We start from the raw sequence: 22,926 nt of genomic DNA on the forward strand, positions 1-22,926 counted from the left end.
TTGGTTTGATTGTGCAGATCCTATACAATATAGAATCATAGAATTGTCTAGGTTGGAAGGGACCTTTAAGATCATCTAGTCCAACCATCAACCTAACTCTGATAAAAAACCATCACTAAACCATGTCACTAATATATGGAGGGGAAGGGAGATTGCAGGGTGGCATCTCCATCCCTGGAGGTTTCCCACGGCCACCTAAAACCTTGACTGACCTGATCTAGCACTGGGGATACCTCAAATGGGAGCTTGGAGTAGATGACCTTCAGAAGTCCCTAATATCCAACACTTCTATGAGCCTATGCAAACAGAAACAAAGAGAGGGTCTGAGACATGAAAGGTGAGACATAAGCCCCAGAGTTCTGCTAAGTATGGCCTTCAAGTCTACTCTTCCACTGTTTTCGTCTAACTCTGCAGTCTCTCTTTAGAATTTGTTTTAACTTGTAAAATCAGAGTTTATAAACACCAAGCACTTATTTGTGATACTGTGATACAGTGAATTCACCTAGACTGGTAAGACTTCTTATGGGAGTGACAGAGATGAAATGACATGACAATTCACAACAATTAACATCACATATTTAAACATCAGACTGCTATTTTAGGCTAGCAATAGAGTACAACACTGCCACAGAGAAACACAGGATAGAAATCCCCTGGAAATCTGAGTAGACATATGGATTCATTGCTGGTTACCAATTACCCAATTCCTCTATTTAATGAGTGCTTTAACAATATATTCACACAGCTTCTTTCATCAACAAATTATCAGGTTTGTTTGAACGGTGATATTTTCCATAAAACCTTGTCAATCGCCACTTATTATACCTCTAGCTTTTAATTTGCTAACAGATAAATATTTTATGAATTACTCCATTACAATAATGGATGTTAGGTTAACTGCCACATAATTTAACAGGCCTTGGCTGTTATAAATGTTGGTAGAGATCAACACTTTTCTCCTTCTGGGTCTATTAAAAGTTAACATTACCAGGTCAAGGAAAGACTAATTTAACCCCCTAGACTTGGAGAAGAACTCCAGGCTCACCAGCTTGAGGAGTTATTATACTCATAATGTTTTATTTAAATTCATTATGCTTGAAATACACAGGCAGAGCAAACACAGCGATAGCAACGAGCATAATGAGCATTGCACTTCATGGCTTTGCTGCCTTTTTGGAAAAGGTTATTTAGGAGACATTAAACAGAAAGGCAAGGGGGATAAGGGATGTGTAGCAGGGTAGAAAAAAGAGCTGACAGGGTAAAGACAGGAACAGAAACAGGAGGAGGAATTTGAGGAAATCACCAACCAGCACAGGGCAGAGAACATCAGGGAGAACTGCAGAGTTCACCGAACGATCAGAGCACCCCAATCTTTGTTTGCACTTAACAGGCTGCTCAGGACAGAGGCTTTTGCAAACATCTTTCCACATGGATCTCCAAAGCCATATGGCAAGGTAGAACACCAGTTCTCATGCTTTTAGAAAAATTGTGGCATTGCCTTCATACTTCCGAGACTTAACAGACACTGGATGCCTGGCTCTGACTTACCTTATTTGACAACTAACAACTCCCAAAAAAGCACCTTTACCAAAATCAACATTTCTTGACATACCCCTCCTTTAATTACTGAGGACTGACCGGTTCCTGTTTTCAGTCTCTCCTCCTTTCTACAGTCATTCACCCCTTTAGTTTTGCTTTTATTATCAATATTTTATACACACTATTTCTGAAGTGACTTCCCTTCATTCCCTTCATGTTTGTTATGAAATGCGACTGACTAAACAACCTAGAATAATGTGACCATGTACGTTGTTCAGCCTGGAGAAGAGAAGACTCCAGGCAAACCTTATTAGGAAGTAAGTTAGTCCTAGTGAAACCTTTCTGAAACTTCAAGCCTACCTATAAGCAGTTAGGATGCTATTTACTCACGCTGATGTTAAACCCATCATGGTCATGGGGTCACTTAGTCTATTAAAAACTTTAATCTTGCAATTTATGCCTGTATTGTAAGCATACCCCACCAGACAAAGATGACCCAAAATTAAAATATCAAGGTACAAGAGACAGCACCCTTCACGTCAGAACTCGCTGCATAAGACCTCCCAAACAAAATCCTCAAAATACCTTTAGACATATACTTACGAGGGTACTGAACACATCACATTTGCTCCAATGGTTTCTAATGGAACTGCACTGGATCCAAAACCTACACTTCACCGTTAGCGTAATGAATCCCACTTGCTTGATAACCCATCATTCAAAGCTACTGAAAGCTTACAACAAGCAGGGATCACAGTCCAGTTCCCTCATCTGCTCATCCTTCCTAAACATGAATAGCTACCTAGTTTTGAATTCCTTTAGTACAATTATCCCAACAGGTTTCAATCATGCTGATTTTACCAAATATATTTTCAATGAAAATCTTTGGTAATCATTTTGTAGTCAGTGACATATAAACCACTGAATTTGGTGTCCAAGGAGGCAAGGGGGATGCAACTTCCATTTGTGAACAACATAGGGTTGGATAGTTTTTTTAGCACTTTCCCTTGTAGTGTTACCTTATACTAGTATACAAATCAGAAATGTTACCTCCATTGCTTGACAGATACAGCATTGCCCCATTTGCCGAGCTCTCCTTGTTGTCACCCTTCTAGAATCAGTAATTCATTAAAATAATCATTGTAGTTTGCTTCAAGGCAATTACACACTCCCTGCGGCTACTCAGGTCTCTCTACTTACAGTCTTGCATTCAATCCAAAGCCATACCAGAGGTTCCTGCATCCCTGGCAGCTTCTACTGTTCTAAATTCTTCCATTTTCCCTTCAGTCTTCATAATTAAAGATACAGTTTACTTACTTTACAGAGAAGGCTTATGTATTTGAATAAAATCAACACCTAATGTTCTATGTAAATTTAGACTTCATGCACTTTTCCGTTTTCTCCCCCCAAAAAATGAGGCACATTCCTCCCCCTTTCAGTCGGTGAGGTTTTTTTTTCTATTCTAGGTAGTTTCCAAAGCTGTGGTGATTGTGTATTTGCACGGTGGCCGTTGATACCTCCGTTCATCAGCAGACACCAACTTCTGGGATCATGGTCTCTGCACTGATAGTGCAATAAATATTAAAAAATTCCAAGTGCCTAATTGACTCTGGATCATAACATGCTACACCAGCCCTACAGCAGAGAACTGAGGACCTAAAGGAACTTTGACAAATTTACTTATTTAATTTAAAAAATGAGATTTGGCTTATAGAACTATATTTTAACATATTTCTTAAAGTCACATCCAGATATTTTTAGACTCACATTTCTCTTTTCAGGACTGCTGTGTTACACAACCGCCACAGCACGTAGTACAGATAATTGTAATAAAGTGTTAAGATTGATATGACGGGAGGAGGAATGGGTACACACAGGTGTAGAAGCACGAGAAAGAACAAGGGCAACGCAGGGGCTGGTAGAACGGTGTGTTTGTGGAAGTTAGATCAGCAGGTCATCAGGATCCTTGAACATTTGTATGTGCAGTTTCATAGGACACGCACATTAGGAGACAGAAGGATGGAGGTGGCACAGAATGGAACACTACACGCTGGATAAATTGGTTTGGACACATATTGGTTGTCTTGGAGCATGCGAGTACGCACGCATGAGAGAGACTAACGTAATTGTGTTATTAAAATGAAGTCACCTTCCCTTCCTCTAAGACATTCTAATTGTTATAATGTTATTTCCTACTCCAGCTTTTTTAACTATTTTTTTTTGTCAGCAAACCTTAAAACATTGCATAAAATGTTTTAAACATTGAAACATAACAGGAGAATATTAAATCCCTGATCCTGTGCTTTTCTCAACACAGATCAAACTATTTCAGTAAAAACATGCAAAACAAACATTATTACTTAATCTCAGTTACAGCAACCCTATGTTTTACTAAAAAATGCGGAAATTAAAAAAAAACAACAAAACCAGATGCGATTTTTAAATTGAGAATCTCTGTCAAGTCACACATTACTCCTATTTTCTGTGACTGAGTATTTGAGGCATGTTTCAGTAATTTCTCTGACCTTCCTGCTAGCTTGATTTGTAGCAAAGCCTCACCAAGTTAAACATTGGCAAAATACACCTCTATTAAACAACGACTAAAACCTTCAAATATTAACAGCAACAAAATTGTTAAAGAAATATTCCTTTGACATGCAAACACTGCATCACTAATCTGAAAATAAAACACCATTAATGCATTTTCACAGTACAAAATGTTAGAAGTAAATAAAAATCCTAATACATCAGATATTTAAAGCAAAAGAGTTTAAACAATCTGATGGCATTATCACGGATATAAAGGAATCTGCATGCAGAACTCGATTTTTAAACTATCATCGCCCTTGAGCTGTTTAAACCTCAGAGCACCTCGATATTTAGCATACCTCCAGTCAACTTCCCTCACTTTTCCTATATAGGTCTTCTCCTCCTACGCTGCTATTCCCCCGGCATGGAGAAATTCACCGTACCTCTGATGCCAAGAGAAAGCTGCTTATGCAATGCTCGCTGTGAAATCTTTGTTTATTCCCTGTCACTTTGCATTCCAGACACTTGAGACTGCTCAGATACTCTTTTCATTTGTCTTTCACTTTTCCGGATACTTTTAGTTCAATCTAAATGATAAAGTTTAGTTAATCTACATTATATGCGGAAATGAAAAATTTACTATAGTAATTTTTAGCCCTAAGGAGTAGATGTTATCAATAAGTTAAAATACCTTCAGCTTTGCCTCGGGATGTTCATATGCCTGAAGCATTCTATCTTCTCATGATAATACAGTATTTGCCTTCAGCCACAGTTCTTAAAATTACTCTTTTAAAAAGTATTCTACTTTAATACATTTTTGCAAGAAAATAATTTTTTTCAATTATTTCTTACAATCATGTCTATAGGAACCTTTTAAAGCAACACAAATTCACACAAACTACTTCTTTTAAGATTGTCGTAAGAAACCACAGATAAATACATTTTTGAAAGATATTTGCCAAAATAAAATTCGAGCAGGAGTAGCATTTAAACATGCCCTGACTTGCAGAAATCATAACCTAGACTGTATAGTTGTAAGAATGAAACTAACTCTTAAGTTTTGAATTCAACAGTACCAACTGTGACACCAAATGCTGAGAAAAGTGCAAAAATAAAGAAAAAATAAAAACCAGGCCCTGTAAAAGTGAAATGCTGTTATCTATGAGGATGAAGTATTTTGGTTTTAGCATTCTGCTGTTCCTACACTGCAGCAATTTGTAGTGTTTGTGAAGTTACTTACAAATTTCATTTAGCAAATAATGTTTTTATCTCCTTGAATTGACAAATATATGCTGGCCTTTTAAAAAACAGCATAAGGGACTCCTTCAAATTGTTGTAACTTCTAGGCAGAATTCTTGACACCTCCAAGTAGTTGCCTTAACAGATATTGCTGGTCGCTCATGCAGCAACTTATCACAAAATTTATAAACTTGAAGTATTGGAATAAGCCATCTAGGCTCTTTTGCACTCAACCTCAAGTTACAAGAAGATTTTTTCACCAATTAAATAAAAAAATAAAAGATGCAGCTTGGTACTCAATAGGCATACCTCACTGCCTTATTTAAAAATTTCTGTTGCAGCAAGAAGTAGAAAATACCAAGACCAAAGAGGGAGCCAAAGAGAGCAGGATAAAGAAAAATCCACAAACGGATTCAGAAATATTCGTGCAAGAGATTTTACACTAATCAATGTAGTGGTACATGTCTTCTACTGTTAAATATAGAGACAGAGAGAAATATCTAAGTAATTAATTTCCGCAAAGGACAATTACAGTCTGAAATTGTGATTAAGTTTTTAGTAACAGTTAACATCAGGGGGAACTGATAAAAGCAGCAATGTGCTCTCCCCAGCCAACTGAGAACCTCCTCTGCAAGACTCATATTCTGAAGAGTAAACTAGAAAGAAAATTTAAGCGTGAAATAATATTCCTTGGGAAGTTAAAATACCTCCATCCTTGGGCAACTCTGTTTTGCGTAATATCTCCCAAAACTCATGCTGCGTAAGAAACGTCTAGAAGTCCAAAAGGAAAAATTGTGGGAGTTGATGACTACCTGTCCTGGATGCTGCAATATCCACATGGTGGTGGTTTCTTAATGACAGCCAGGGCAGTAAAACTAAAACATTACTTCACAGATTTCTCCTTTGAGGAACAGTATTTCTCATCAGGAAGCTACTTTTTTGATGAAAGTTACATTAATGCTTTCAAAAAGCAGGTGTTGTTCTAATAAGTCTCCTGTATCAACAGATACTTCCATAGCAAAGGAGCAGCAAATTTTCCTTTCCTGGAGGCCAGCAAATTCAACAAATCTGCTGATGAAGAATGTCAAAAGGAAAATTTGTGTTTGGAAATTCTACTAGAAAAGACACTTCTACAGAACAAAGAGTTGCAAAATTATTTCTGTATTAGAAAAAAGAAAACTTTGAAAACCAGACCTAGTTACAGTGGAGAATATTTGATTCAGAAGTGAAAATTTTGAGCAGAACTCACACCTGAAAATGATTTAGTTTACAACTGTTTCAAAAATCTGATTGAACTTCATTCTCCTGTTCCCAGACTGCACATATCTCTCCCAAGAAATACTTTTTCCTAGAAAGAGATAACTTCAGAATTGTATCAATGTCCAACAACACTTTTCCCTCGTTATAAATAAATATCAGCCATAATAATGGATATAAATTGACCATGTTTATTCACAGATTATTAATAGTCAAACAATGAATATTTATTATTTTAGAAACGCTGACTACACGTAAATGCTGCTATTAGTTCAGCACTAAAGCAGAAAAAAAAAAAGTCATTACCAATAAAGCCATTTTCAACTAACTGGAAGTCAGAAATGCCGTAATTGCAAAATTCATAATTCTCTGAATTTGGACATTCACTTATTTCAAGACTACAAAAATTTTTAGCAGTTCTGAATGTTCAAAAAAAAAAATTTAAAAAATTACCATGAAGATACACATACTTTAAGTTTCCAAAAGACAGATTTAATAGCTAAGCACCAGAAAGCAAGCACTTCAGAGCTGAATTCTCAATTAAAGCTTGCATAATTATCCTCTGCATAATGTATCCAACATGAAATCCAAATTTAGGAGAAGGGTTTGCACCCAATTCAATAACTAGCTGATGTCTATCTCCTTTTTCTACCAACAAGCACGAAAGAGCACAGAGCTCTTGGATTATACTGGAAAGTCAGGAAAAAAGGAAGCAACATTCTCATCTTGACGAGGTATGTCTTCAAATTATTTTATTTCCCCAGGGAAGGCACCCAGGCACCAAAGGAAAGAAAATGTTTGAATACTTGATTTAACCTTTTAATTCAGAAAACAAATGAGAGTTAAGGCAATATTTTTAAGATATATTAAACATTTCTGTTTCTTCTCAGTGAAGTTCTGCTTTCACCTGCCATTGCTGATTACCTTAGTTGAAGCAGCAATTTTTGCTTAAATGAAATGCACTGATAGATGCTGTTTAACTAATGCAAACGAGCAAAGAAGCAAGAAATGATATGTTAAGAAAGCAGAAAACACGGCTGTTATACAGAGAAGAATCCCTGCAAATTTGCTATTTTAATGACCTACAGCACAGTCATATTTTCAGCTCAGTGGAAGATGCACATCTAAACCCCCCGTTTCCCAACAGGGCTAATGTTTTAAATCATTTTTATGAAAATATTTGCATTTACATTGCACTCCAGTGATTACTTAGGGCCCGAACCTTGTAAGCACGCACTGTAATCAGTTTATTACTACAGCCATTCTAATACAGCCCTACCGATGACTCATCTGTACAAAGAACAACTGCAAACATTTTCTTCCCGAGACGGACTTTTGACAGCTTGGTTCTAGTGGAGACTTTTAGAAGTGCAGGAGAAAGCAAAACACTGCTCCCCCTGGAAGGAGCCTTTCAGTCACAGGCAGTTTGGCACACGCAGGCTCTACATACTGAAATGGACTTCTGCTGCTACATCTACTATCACTTACTGGTTTAGCTGTTGGGTTTTTTTCCACATCATAACAACCACATCCTTTAGAGTAAATCAAAGGCATTTCTTGTCTTTTATTAAGGTTTCAAATACTTCGTGAAACTACCGTGCAGCAGCTCTGCAAACAGAGCTTGTCAAAAAACTTCTGTACTTTTAGCACTGACCTGCTAAATCCAGAAACAGAGATGGCTCCCCTGTTTCCAGTCCAAGATAAATTCAGCCACTGGATGAGAGTGCAGCGAGACTGTAGGTATTCCAGGGATGTGTCATTAATCCTTGCCCAGTAAGGTTGTAAACTGAGATGAATGTACTGTAGAGGATCACAGCAATGTTGATATAGTAGCTTACAAGTTTGCGCTAGTCTACACAGGTCTGGTACTGTAAGGTGACTCAAAATCAACTGGATGAGCTATATTAAAAACAGAAAAAAAAGTCACAGATGGTCATACAACACTTGCAATGTTAAGGGAAAACTGCAAAGGAATAAGAGAAGATGTTCTAACTTCAAAGAAAAGTAAATCCTTTTACTTAAAGTAACTTCTCAAATAAATCATTGATTAACTATTAAACAGGACTGTGCTGCCTTCTCAATTTGGCAACATATGAAACAAGAAAGGAAAAAGCAGTTCAGCATATGAAAGTGACAGGAAGCTTTCAAATTAGAAGTTTCTTTACCCATGCTAATTAAAACAGTGATATATATGTAAACACTATGTTTACATATTTCCCTTCACAATGTCTGCACTGCCGTTTATCAGAACACTGAATTGGCATCCTCTTTCTTCTCTGGCTTGTTTTTTAAGATGGTAGCATACTTGCAGAGTACATGGAAAAACCATACCACGTCCCAGCTTCCCTGTAACTTGAACTGATTTCAGATTTATTCATCTTCTTTCTGCTTTAAAAAATAAAATCAGTGTTTTGTCTTCTACCTTATATCCTCTTCCATCCATGCTGGACTATGCAACTACATAAAAAATTCAACATATTCAGATCTTCTTTTATGAAGTAGTCTCTTTCTTGCTGTAATACTTTGGGAGCATTTTTGATTTACGCCAGAGTCAAATCTGAAAGGAAAAATCCCTTTTCACCTTTACCAGATTGAATCATCTCAGCTTCAGAATAATGACCAGCCCTTCTGAACTAGCACCACTTATATAAGCTTTCGTAATGACTTATCCCACACTCAGAAATTAAGAAACATCCCATCTCCTATCATTCTGTTTTCCTTTCTGAAGGAAGAACAGCACACACAGACACATAAATACTCACTTTAGGAAATAACAAAAACGTTCAACAAAAAGGATCTCCTTTAGCTTGGAAACGGAGAGAAAATACACTTGAAAAATGCAATCTAAAAAATAATGTTTACTTTACCAGGGCTGTCTTTAACACCTATAAGTACCTGCACTCAAGTTATGTAACTAAAATTGACTAAATGTTTTCAAGCAGAGTAAGAAACAATAACTCACTGAAATGAGTCAGTGTAAATTAAAAAAGAAAAAAAAAAAACACAAAAAACACAACTCACAAACCAGCTTAAACTGAAGAGTCCTGTGGCCCTTTCAAAATACCATAATGTTTCATTTTAATGTCTTATAAGGATTCATAAGACAAAGCTGCCAAAAATCAGCATAAAATGCTTGACATAAAATGAAAATGAAGCTTTTTGTGAGATCCAAACAGATTGTGCTTCCAACGTACCAGTTTATGCAGCTACCTTCCTCCTCCCCCCTTCACTTTGGGAAAAGAAGAAATAAGAAAACAATCCAACTTCCTGCAAAATGAAAAATGTTACTTCCTACTCAGCTCCAGATTTAGTATTTAGATTTCAAACACAATCTACAACTCTTCAAAAAAAAAAAATCTAACTTTAATGCCAAAATACAGTGTTTGCATATACTCCAGCTTCTCTCAAGCCTGATTTCAAGTCTTCCCTCTTCCCTTCTCCTCATTTCTCCTTCCCCCTAAAAACAGCCCAGGCTTTTTGTATCTGCAGGTGCCTGGAACTCTCACCTCAGCTTGATGCACAGGATCTGTGTAGGCATTTCAATGTGACAGCAATATATATATATTATATATATAAAAACTGCAGTTAATATATTATGATCAACAAAGTTTGCTCCCAACTGACATTTAGTTTGTTGGGATTTTGGTATCAGAGAGAGAGGAAATTAACTCAGAGCTAACATAGATATAATCCCAAGTTAATATCTTGATTTTTGCTTGGATCAGATCCAGACTCCAGCTTGGAAGTTGCTTAGCACAGTTTTGCTTATCATTCTAGTATTAGATACCTCAACATATACCTATTTTTCTAAGGTCTTCAATTCACTTTAAATAATTTTCTATATTCTGAAAGATGGCTTCGAGCTATTTTGTGATCTTTCAGCTATTTCACACTCTGTAAGCCAACTAAATATCTATTTTATGAATGTCTTTTCTCTCAGATTTTTCCCATGCCTTTTTTGTAAGCTTTCTAGAGCTCAGCAACAAAAGCTGCACAGTTAGCTAAAATTATGTCTACAATTAATGTGGTGTAATAATGTTTGAGAAAAACAAAGTAACACAAATTTTGTTCAATGGAAAACAAACATATGTTGTGGCTTTTGAGCAGTAAAATAAAGGTGAATGAATCTATAAATGCCTCGCCAATGTCCCTTTACGCTAACTGATGACTTCAATGAATATTTCATAACATGCAGGATGTTGCAATCTTTCCACACCTGGGATGAAATCTCTTACCACATGAACGTCTTAATCAGAAAAAAAAATCCTCCTTTATTTTTTACTGAAATTATGCTACTTCATAATATTTAGAATAAAAAAAAAATAATGAAATGTCACTACTATGACATTAAGATAGAAAGCACTGTCTTTCCGGCTATTAATTAAACAAAGATAACAGGTTCCAAACCTACAGGCTAATAACCATTAATCACCGTTAGTCTGGAGTCTGGTGTCCATCAGAAATCTGTTTTTTCAGGTATGTGTATCCTCGCATAAAGTACAATTTGATACATAATAAGTATGGGACCTGATGCACTGTATTGCGCTACGCTGTGTTCATGGTGATGCCAAGAATCCTGCAGAATCAAGTATGAAAACGAATTTTGTAACAGTTTCCTACAAACAACTGCTTTTACGAAAAAAATATGGCAAGCATTGCTGTTTCACGCTTACTCATGAATCGATCAGTAAAAAAAAAAGTTTACTGGAAAAACAACACAAAGAAATATAAAGAGGAAAACAAAATATCATTTTTACAACACTGATTGCCTTTTTAGGCTATGATAGACCGAAAGTACAAAAGTACTTTCTCTCCCATTTCCAGGGCAAACATGGTACATGCCAGCTTTAGAGATGTGATAGATCAACACCCACTCCAAAAACTGGAGGTTTCCAAATCATAATTCTCCACAACAAACAGCAGTATACAATTTCATTGCGTGCTGTTTGCACACAAAAAAGATCCTGATTCATACCTGATCCATGTGTGTTTTATCATGATCATAGTCCTCGATTGCAGAGTCTTAAATATATGCCTATATATTGAATTATCAATTAAAAAATATGACATCTTAAAAACCCAGACGTCTCACCCTGCAAAGATGGCTTATAAGCTCAAACAGGATCTCCATCACACTCTTCAACAGATGGGATAAAAATTTACCAATGGTATAGCTCCTAATAGTACTTACCTACCCAAAAGTTTCTCCAGCTTTTTAAAGTATTTTTTGGTGAATAACAGCAAGCAATAATCATTTGTACCCAATAAAATATTTTCTGTGGTTACAGCACAATAATGCAGAAGTTGATTTAGTCAGAAAATAATGGTTGGATACTGGTCAAACCTAGAACATCTCCACTTTCTACAAATTTCCTCTTTCAGTTCTTCAGGCTGAGTCCCTCCAATATGAAAATCCATTGGCCTCCACAAACCGCTCATCCAGAAACACACAAATGAAGAACTTGAAATTCTTTCATTCTGCAGCTTGAGCTGCCACAGCTTAGACTCAATTAGAACTGATATTAAGACATGCTCGGATGAAGGACAAAGGATACATGCACAAAAAGGCAAAGAGAGAAGGCTAGAAGGAGAAGATGGTGTTCTAGGGCTTTTGAGGTTCCTCAATACAGTTTAAGAAAACACAGTCCCTAGTTCCACAATCCTATAGCTCGCACAAGCAAATGCCTACACATTTAATAGTGCAGGTGAACACATGAAAAGCAGATCATGCAACTGTTTTACAAAACACAACCATTTAAGTCTCTCTTTTCTTTATCCTATTCACATAACACGCTTTGGTGGAACGGGCTTTCTATCACCAGGCTATAGGCTCTGACCTTCTCAGCAACGGAAGGCTGGAAAGGTTTTAAGCCCTTTCCTGATCCAAAGAACAGAAAAGGATCTGAAGACAGGCTGAGAGAGTTGGGATTGTTCAGCTTGAAGAAGAAAAGGCTCTGGGGAGACCTCATAGCAGCCTTCCAGTACCTAAAGGGAACCTACAGGAATGACGGGGAGGGATTCTTTGTCAGGGAGTGTAGCGATGGGACAAGGGGTAATGGCTTCAAACTGGAAGAGGGTAGATTTAGTTTAGATGCTAGAAAGAAATTATTTACTGTCAGAATGGCAAGACACTGGAACAGGCTGCCCAGAGAAACTGTGGATGCCCCATCGCTGGAAGTGTTCTAGGACAGGTTGAATGGGGCTTTTGAGCAACCTGGTCTAGTGGGACGTGTCCCTGCCCATGGCAGGGGGTCGGAACTAGATGATCTTTAAGGTTCTTTCCAACCTAAACCATTCTGTGATTCTATGATTTGTTCTGGAAAGATTTAAGAAGTTTACTGTTGAGGGATAAAAGTGTATGGCACTTGAAAATGCTCCTGCTTATTGCTCCAAGTCTTCTATCTAAGTATCATTTAAGGTATGCAGATCTTACATTCAAGACCCATTTTCCTGGAACATAGGTGCCAAATCCACATTTAACGGTGAAATTCACTTCCCCAGTAGACACGAACAGCTCATAAATCTTGTAGGCAGCTTTAGGAAAAACTGGCTTCAAGCAATGAAAAAGATGTCATTTATATCTTTTTATATAAAAATTTATATTAAAAAAATATCTTTTTGACTGCAGCATGCAGGATTTCTCCTGACTCTCCTCTCCAGAGAACAAGAGTTAGGTTCTTGGTACCTGGCACATCTCGGTGAATCTGAAACAGCACAACAGGCACGCTGTGGCAGGTATTCCTCACCTTTCTCAAAGGCTTTTAACTTGGTCAGGCCTTCAGGTCTCAAGCATTCCTGTAAAGCCAACTAAGACTAAGGCCTTACTTCTTCCACTTTACAAAAAGCACGTTAGTCAAAGGTAACTGGGAAGAAAGACGAGGACATGAAGTGTCTCCTAGAAAATCCTTCCTCCATTTTAAGGTAATTCTGGAGAACAGATGATACTACAAGTACTTCACAGCTACTAAGGGCTGGTTAACACCATCCATGAGCAGGGAAGGAAAATTCTCTCACCTCGTTCATCCAAGATTTTACACTTTTTTCTAAGGAAGTTTGTGCCCCAGGACTTGAGCATTTTTCTCTTTTGTTGGCAGGAGCAATCTAGACTCTTACAATGTTTTTAGAGCTCACACTGCAGCAAGCCATCCCTAATGTCATTTTGAGGAACAACAAAGTCTATGAAAGGATAGTCTATGGATGTTTCAGAAAGACAATGAAGGCAAAACAAAGGCTGAAGGCAAAACAAGTAGGCTGCTGCCTACTTTAAGATTAGCACAGAAGACCTTTCAGCCTGTGTATTTTGTGAATTATGGAGGGTAGTATGAAAAAGCCTGAAACAGCTCAAATAAAAATAGGCATATGTACAAAGACTTAGGACAGTTACACATTCACAATCAACAAAAACGTATAAAAGATACAATTTTTCATGTAATGTATCAATCAAAACTGGAGGGAGTCAGCAGGTATCTTACTTCATCATTACAAGGTTCGAACGCTACCCAGGAAAATCTGACACTTGTCAGTCTTGAAGACAGCACACAGAGTACTGCTCCCGTATCCGATCTGATAAAAAATTGTCATACTACAAAGTACAACACTTTTGTTGTTCCGATACCCAAACCTTCCAGCTGGACCAAGAAAGTAAGAGACTGGGATTTCTGCTGTCAACAAAACCAATCCAGAAATAGTCTTTTGTAGTTTTCTGATAAATATTCCACCCCTATTTTCAGTTTCTTTAAATCAAAGCAGAAGAAAAAAAAAGTGTGCTTGATATTGATAGACCACATAAATGCATTCATGAAACCAAACATGTTTAAAAATGGATAAAAAAAAGATGGTACACAAACAGGAAAGCAGAAAAGCACAATAAAGTACATGGAGGCAGAAGTTTCGCAGGAGTAACAGGACTACACAAATACTTCCTAAATTATTTGTGGAAAATAAATCTTAACATGTATAATCACATGGAACAGCAAAGAGATTAATTGATCTTTCTGGTAGTCTACTAGACTACAAATCAATTTATTCAGCCTTTTCAAACAAGACTTCCTAGACTTAAATCATTTTCTCTACAATTAATTTATTTGAATGACTAAAATCAACACATTTTCAAACTTTCAGACACAGTTATATGTTTTAAGATATTCTGGAATCAACTGCACCTTTGCATATGCAAAGTACTTTCTTTACTTCAGTCCTGATATACAAGCACCACCAGTAAAACATATATTGAACACTATATGGACTACGGGGGAAAAAAAAGCAAGACTAGAGCTACCTCAGTAGCTTAGTATCCATATTTATTATTCCACTGCAGCAACAACAAACCAACCAACCAACCAAAAACAAACAAACAAAAAAACAAACCACCAACCCAAACTCAGGAACTGAAGAAGGCTTCAAGACGAAAAGATAATACACAGGAGAAAGATGGGAGAGAGTTGCTAAGTTCTCCTCCTCTCTCTTTCCTCTTTACAAGCACAGCAAACTTCTGCAGGTTGCTAGGGCACACCATCACCCAACCTTGGCCTTCACGTGCTGAACTGGGGAATTTAGAGCCAAAATATGTAACAAAACCAAAATACTATTTGATTAGATCACCTGTTTCTGAAAGTGACAGCAGCTCTCGGCATCCTCCCTTCGCTTTCAAAAGCAAGTCTGAGTGGAGCCACAAGCGCTCTGAGCATTTGATGAGTTACTGCAGTAAAAAAGCACTTGGTCCTTTGGCCAGACTTCAGGACACTGAAGAGCAGGAACAATCATGTCTCTGCCCAAGTCCAGAGGTCTGACCAGCAAGTAAAGGCTCCTTTTCACTACGTGCAAACCCTGTTTATTTCAGGAGAGGTGAAGACAATTACTTCGTTTGACAATTCTGACTCTAAGCAGGGTACTAGCCTCCACAGACGGCTACACCCTGCTGAGAATTTCCTGGCCTGCACGCAATATTCAGCAATCATACTTCACAATCTCATTATAATGGAAATTACAGGAGTGAAAATATTTATCTACGCTGACACTGAGCACACTCGCAACTGTCCCGCTGCCAGGGGATCTGAAAGGAGTAGTTTCTTCACAACTGTTTTCTGTGGTAACGATAGAATAAAAAAAATAGCAAACAAGAAAACAAGACGGTGTACAGAAGTACAGCTTTTTACCTGCACCATGATCCAAAACTTAGCTGGATGAAAGAAGCTTATTTCATAATAATATGAAAATATTACGGTAGCTTCAAGAACAAAGTTCTAGGTTTTTGTAAGAGAGATAACAGAAAAAGAAACTTTTAGCCCATTACAAACTATTTCCACTTCTAGATCTTGATTTGATCTTTTCCTGTTGCTTTTATATATCTTCTTCGTCAAGCATGAGGACTAAAACTACCAGAAAACCACCAGAAGCTTTAAGTTCAAGAGCTAGAAATTCAAGGCTAGAATAACTGCTGTAAAAACTGTGTGTGAGTGGGTAGGTTCTTGAGATATAGAAGTGCAATAACTGCAGATACCACCAAAGCGGCTTGCTAATATCCATCCGTGGAATTAGACAGACTCACATAATTCAGGTATAACTATACCATAACTGCAGGAGAGTCACAAAAGAATGCAAGAAACTCTAACTGGAAAAAACAACAATCTTGACCGGTACCCTATAAATCACCTTTGCACCCTTAACAATCAAGACAAAGGCATTGAGTATAGACACATTTTTCTTACCTCATAAGGCAGTTTATCAAAATATCCGTTAGTCGGCCATTCCCTGAGGGTAACAATGCTGAACTGTTTATTAAGGGTGTCCATTCCACAGCCATACTTTTCTTCATCCTCATCTTCATCAATATCGTTCATATCAATCATCGAAGTCTTCAGTGAAAGCACAGGCCTCTCTTTCACACCGTGTAGTACTACTGCATCCAACTCTGTGTAATAGTCCAGAAGAGAGCTGTTCACTTCCAGTCGGATTAAGTTTGTGGGAAAGTTTATCTGTTTGATACAAGGTGTGAATTGCCGAGCCTGAGGACCATTCACCTTTGTAGGTGCCTCGGACCAAAGGATTTCCCACCTGTGAAAGAAAAATTGCACACACAGACAGTACAGGGATTAAAATCAAAGTTACTAAAGCAATTCCTGAACACAGCAAGAGCACTTCTCTGTCAGAAGTATTTAACAAGTGAGAAACATGGTTGAAAAGACAAGGAAAATTGTTACTTTCCCCTAGATTTGGTAAATATCCTAAGGATGAATTTAACAGGGCACACTAATTCATGACTTTAGCATATTTTCTCTGCATTGCTAACTAACAAAACAAGCTACATACTCAGTCACACACTTGTGTTAGAGTACCGTCATTCACACACAAGTTTTTCTAACACCTCACAATTAAGGCAATTGTAACAAATAGATTACAGACCTCTCCATAACAATGGCGTGTTAGTGTAAGTATGCAGGGAACAGTCTTGACAGGTAACTCATATATACAGTCAGCTGACCTCTCCTATTTTCCACCAATTTTTCACAAAAAAGATAAAAAAGAGAAAAACCCGCAGCTCAGACTTTAACATCAAACCTGTTCAAATTGGCGCATTGCAAATCATTTAAAAAAAAAAAAAAAATCTAAATTTTACTTTGCTTATCTGTCTGGGCAAGCAAACTATTCCTTTTAAAAGTAATTCACTGTCAAATCACCAAAGATAATAGAATCAAGTCATTTTTAAAAGAGTCTTTTTGCAAAAAAAACATTAGAATTTCCAAACTGCTAAACTGAAAAGTTTTTCTCCTTTTTGGTCCAGTGACGGAGAACTTCCGTATGTCCGTACTTTCACACACAGACCTCAAATCTCCTCCAGTAAATGACAGTGAAACCTGCTGCCAATTGAGTAATCTGGAGAACCAAGTCTTATATTCATTTGTCTTGAGTGCTCACAAACTTGTCAAAAGGCCTAAAAACAGACACATGCTCTTTAGATCTGCACGAGTCCTTAATCCAGTGAATGGATTTTAGAGGTCCTTCAGCCACTGATGGCCATCTTCTCCTCCCTCAAGTCTAGTTAATTCCTAAAGAAGGAAGCCTCCAGAAGCCACTGCTGCTACTCCAGACACTTCCACATCTACTCCATCTTTTTCCAATCACCCTAGTCCCAGCTTCAAGGATTTCTCTCAAGGTACTTGTCTTGTCACATGGGTCTCAGAAACGTATCTGCTCCCTAGTACCTCAGCATCTCGGCTTTCCCTGCCAGATACCACTATACTCTGAACTCACAAGTATTGCTCAACACTGACATACACTGCAGAACACACAGGGGAAAAAAAATAATAATTAGAAACACTTAATCAAACATGCTTTATTTTCCAGAACAAAATGCTTAAACTTTGTCCATCATGCCAAAAAGTAAAATATATGTAAGGACTTTCATTAAAACATAAAACACAGTATAAATAAGGCTTAGAAGCTTGATATTTGCTACTGTTTCAAGGATAGGAAAATTAATCGTTATCAGCTGAAACTTCCATTTCACGAGGGACATTTTCAGGTATGAACAGATAAATTTTCCTATCCTACATCATGCTGCTCTCCACAAATACCTTACAGCAGAATGAGAGGCCTGCAGAAGTCTTCTGTCAAAGGAAAAAAGAAAGTCATGAACTAAAACCAAATATGCCAGGCTGCTGAATATATGGCACATCAGAAAGTACCAATGTAGAAGAGTGTACAAGTCTACTCTAAGGTCAACAGTTTTTTTATAAGAGAGACTTACGACTAAGAGAAGAATTCATTCATTTAGGAAATTAATGTCAACTCATGGCAAAAAGTAACAGATGTAGTCCCACTGTCACACACTCTCGCACAGGTCGATTCCCTGAGCAAATAGTGTTGGCAACGCACATGACCTTTCTTGAGCACATCCAGATCACCATCTGACATTTTGCTTAGACACTTTCACGTACCCACTCAAACTATCCCTAAGGAAACTCAAGCCTATTTTTTCACTAATTTAGCACACACTGGACCATCAACTTTTAACAGAATGTGTCTCAGTTATTGACTTCTCCTTTGGTGCCCTGGAGAGAGAATTATCTAGCAGTAGCAGAGCTCTGGAAAAAAATAATGCAACTGGAGGTCTACGTTCATCAAATTGCAGAGTAATAACCTCCTTCAGCAAGCAGTTTCTCTAGTTCCCAGTCTTTTGTAATAAACTAGAGAAGAGTAAAGGAAAGACACGGAGCACGACTTTTTACAGTCTTATGAAACTCCACATGACATACCAAGTGCTGATGAACAACAGGACTGGTGACTATTTTTCACTGTCCTTGTCATACTGGTTTCTTTTCATCAACAGTTCACCAATCTAACTTTAAAGGAGTTCACTGTTGGTTTAACTGGAAAACCTCAAGTCTACCAGGTTGATTTGATGTTCTTCTCCCCCTTGGTGGCACCGCACACAAGAACAGGCCACAGCAATTGCTCTGAGTCAGAGTTGGTATACTCCTCCCGAGTGTAGGCATACCCTTACTACATCCATTACTGCAATTGGAAGTGGTCACTTCATCCAGGAGAGGCACTTTGACACATAAATGAGCTACATGTAATCTGAATGGGAGCGAAGACTCCACAGTTGGATCAAAAAAGTCTAAACTTCCTAAAGGCTTCAGTAAGCTTTCTTCTGTTCTGAAGCATTATTTTTTTTTTTTTTTTTGTTATGGCCATCCATTTCAAAATCCTTCAGAAGAAAGCCATTTTGACAGACAGTGCTGGTTTGAGGGTGCGTACCAAAATCAGCTTCCCTAATAAGGGCGCCTGCATTCGTTCCAAGCTTAAGATGCTTGATAACTATTTAACCCAAAACAAAGAGAAACTGAATCCCAACAAATACTTACAGAGAAGTCAAAGGAATACTCCTTCCCTCTCACCTCTTCAAGTTAATTAGGTAGCTCTCAAAAAAAATCAAGCTGAATCAAATGACTGAAGGTAGGACACCATTTGTCCTCAAGTCTGGCAGATACACAGTAACAACAGATCAAAGTTGTTGCAGTGAGAGTGCTTTGGTAAGGTTTCACCAACAACCTGTTAAAAACTGTCTTAAAAACTCTGTCTTCATACTGCTATGCAAAGCCTGAATGAGAGGCAGTAACATCTTTATTATTTTCTCTAGTGATTGAAGGAAATGAGGACTTTAAGTTAAGTTTTTCCATTCAGCTTTAATGGACTCAGTTTTTCTATTAGATTTCTCTCTACCTCATGAAGATAGCCAGGAACTCATTCTACTCAAATTTCTGATACTAAAGACTCCATACGCTTATATGCCAAATAAATAAATAAATAAATTATTCCCATTCTCCTTCCCTCACTGTGAAGGAAAATACAGTCTACTGGTTTTTAGGCTGAGAAACATGTTTGCAAGGTTTGCGTCAAATGAGAGCATCTATTTAATGCTTGTTTAATTTTTTGTTCACCTAATCCTGTTGGAAACCTTTGTAAGGGTTCAGATGATGCCTGAGTAGACCTGGTTACTTCTGAAGAAAATATATAATAAGAAAAATTCTTTGGAAAAGTGGTTCCTAGAAAAAGTAATCATATTCCTCTCCAGTGAGACAAGATTAAACTTTGCCTGCAATCTGCTGAGATTTCTTGCATTTTAAAATTGAGATTGGTGTAGAAAGTGAATAAAGCACTACGTGCTCTTCAAGTGCAAAAAAATAAATGCCCTGTTCCAAGAAACTTATAGCTGTGTTTAAAGTCAAAAGAAGAGAAAAAGTTTCAGACAGACCAACAAGGAGAACATAAGGAAACTCAGAAAATAATATGACCACACCTTTGTTGCAAAATTTGCCATTTTGGCAATTCTAATCATGATGTGTGATTATAATACATCCCATCCGCTCTTATCCAAGCAAATGCTCTGTAAATAATCTGTAGATTATTTACAAGAAAACACCTCCTGCCTGCTAACATGGCAGGGATGCTTCAACACCCTAAGTTCAACACAACCTGGAAAGCGCACCCCTGGCCACAGCTGTGAGTTTGTAAATACAAAAGGCAGGGAACAGTGATCACGAGAACGATTTTAAAACCATTCAGATCAAGGTGATAAGGGGGAATATGTCACAGATTTTCATTTCTACTTTGAGAGTTCAATTCTGAAATACCAGAGAGTGCAGACAGGACTCCAAGAATGCTCAGGGCATTTAAAATAGCAAGAGATATTTCAAATAACTGCCCTTTCCACACGAGCTTTTTAAGGGTTTCTCAAAAACAACTGTGTCCCATGAACCCAAAATTCATTCCTCTATGACAATCATGTGGACAAGAAAAAGCTGTTTCCCTGAAGATGTCAAAACAAGTTATAAGTAAGGATGCAAACGGCTAGAACTTAAGTTGTGTGTTACACATAGGTGAGATACAGCCCTGAAGGTCCCTTATCACACTCTGATGTGTTGAGGGTATCAGCAGTCTTTTGGGTGCCCTCATCTGAGATTCACAGGGAAGAAAAGGTAGAACGGAAGAACCATCTGAATGCCACTCTCTACAAGCAAAAGACTCTCGATTTTTCATATTCAGTACACTGCCTTTCTGGCTTCAATCCCTTTATCAGAAGGGAGGATTTTCTTTTCATCAAACATTTGGATCCCAATCCTGGCTGTCAGCAAACAAATCTGCAGCATTCCCACTTGGATCTTACTTCCAGAGAGAGCACCTAATGCCTAAATAAAATGAACTCCCTAATGGAAGGAGAGGGAGCCTTTTACTTTGTCCATCTTCCTTAGCCAGCTCCTCTGGTTGCAGCAGCTTCTGCCTCTACAGGCTTCAAGACCTTCAGAAAGAGTAAGGAACATCACAAGCAGCAAACACAGCTAAGCTAGGGAATACTGAGCCAAGCTGTTCACCTACAAATCAAACCCAGAATTTTGCTCAAAAGTGCATCTAGCAAAATTCTAAATGACATGAAAGAAATTATATTAAATAGAAATAAACGGTGGGAACAGAAAAGGCAGAATGCTGCCTCTGGTACTTCTGGAACTGCTCCCAACCAGTCAAATGATCACAGTATCTCACCTGTGAGAAACAACCTAATCAGTGTTGTACTTTATCTGTGGAAAACAAGGAAAAAAAGAATCATAAAACAATCTCCAATCTACTAAAGAAGTAATCATGGCATAGCAGTAAGGACATATGCTGTGAAACATCACCCCAAGCACTGCCACACATCCCAGACTAGTTAGGAATCTCTGGTTTTGAGCTTTTATAAAAGCATATGAATATGTGGTGTCACTATAACGTACATGAGATAAGAGAAACTGTCAAATTAAGTTAAAAAAAGACCACGACAGAAGAAGAACACAGACCAATTTTTTTTCTTTTATATTCCAAATTTAAGCAGCAAAGTTATTTTTGTAAAAGAAGAAAGTTGAAAAACTTCTGAAAATATTATCTCTGACTTGAAAGCTCCCATTTGAAAACACACAAACTCTTCCTCTCTGACAGCTGCTATTAGGAGTATCAGGACGTTTCAGAAGGGCTGACACCAAAGCAGCCATTAGGGGCTCACCAAGGATAAGCCTTCTGGGTAAATGAGGAGGAAAAAAAAAAACCAACACAACACCCAGGAAACAAAACATCTTCCTCATCTCAGAAGCTAGCTATATCTTGTCCATCAATCTAATACACTATGAGGAACAAATAAAATTCTCTTGGTTGGGTTCAGCTCATGCCACCGTCAGGTGCAGTGTCCCCATCACGCCCGTGTGGAGCTCTGCCTCTTCCACCGGCCAAAGAGGGACTCGGCACTGTCACCAAACCCTACGTACACAGAATGTGCACCCCAGTGCAAATCTCAAGGCAACACCAGTATAATAATCATAGCACAACACAACACAAAAAAGGGAGGGATTTCTCTGCCACATAAAAACGGAGACTATATACTACAATATTCCCTTAACTTCAGATTATTAATTTCTGCTTGGATTTTCTGCAAGCAGATAATTCATGTAAGAAATTTGTAGATGGACACTAACATAGTTTAAGAAACTGCCAAACGCTTCTCACCAGTCAAGGTGTGAGTGGCAGTGCCAAAAAGCACAAAAGGTCTCCATGTGCAAAGACGGCAGTTTCTCTGATGTTTATGATTTTTAAAAATTGTTTTATGAAGGAGAGGGATGTCTTCTGTGTTTAAAGCAGCAAAAGAGAGGACAGAGAATCTTCAAATGACTGGAAGCTGGTTAAAATAATGAAAAATAAATTGGCATAAATAATTGGCATAAAATATTTTTATGCCAATAAAATCAATTGGCATAAATAATGAAAAAATTTCAAATTAACTATTGTGCTTTAAGCATTAGAATTACTTAGGAACTGTTACATTCCATTCTGGAAAAA

At 37.7% G+C, this 22,926-nt stretch overlaps 1 protein-coding gene across 1 annotated transcript in view; it reads right to left on the reverse strand.

Annotated features, from left to right (window-relative positions):
- Window positions 1–22,926, reverse strand: part of FBXL4 (F-box and leucine rich repeat protein 4) — a 49,219-nt gene that overhangs the window by 22,352 nt on the left and 3,941 nt on the right. Inside the window, exons 3-4 of the mRNA XM_074150651.1 lie at window positions 16,272–16,617; window positions 8,219–8,463 (exon numbers count right to left, since the gene is read on the reverse strand). Coding sequence (XP_074006752.1) covers window positions 8,219–8,463; window positions 16,272–16,617 — 591 coding nt within the window. The remainder of the gene's footprint in view (window positions 1–8,218; window positions 8,464–16,271; window positions 16,618–22,926) is intronic.

Source organism: Numenius arquata, chromosome 7, assembly GCF_964106895.1.
Source record: "Numenius arquata chromosome 7, bNumArq3.hap1.1, whole genome shotgun sequence".
Lineage (NCBI taxonomy): Eukaryota > Metazoa > Chordata > Aves > Charadriiformes > Scolopacidae > Numenius > Numenius arquata.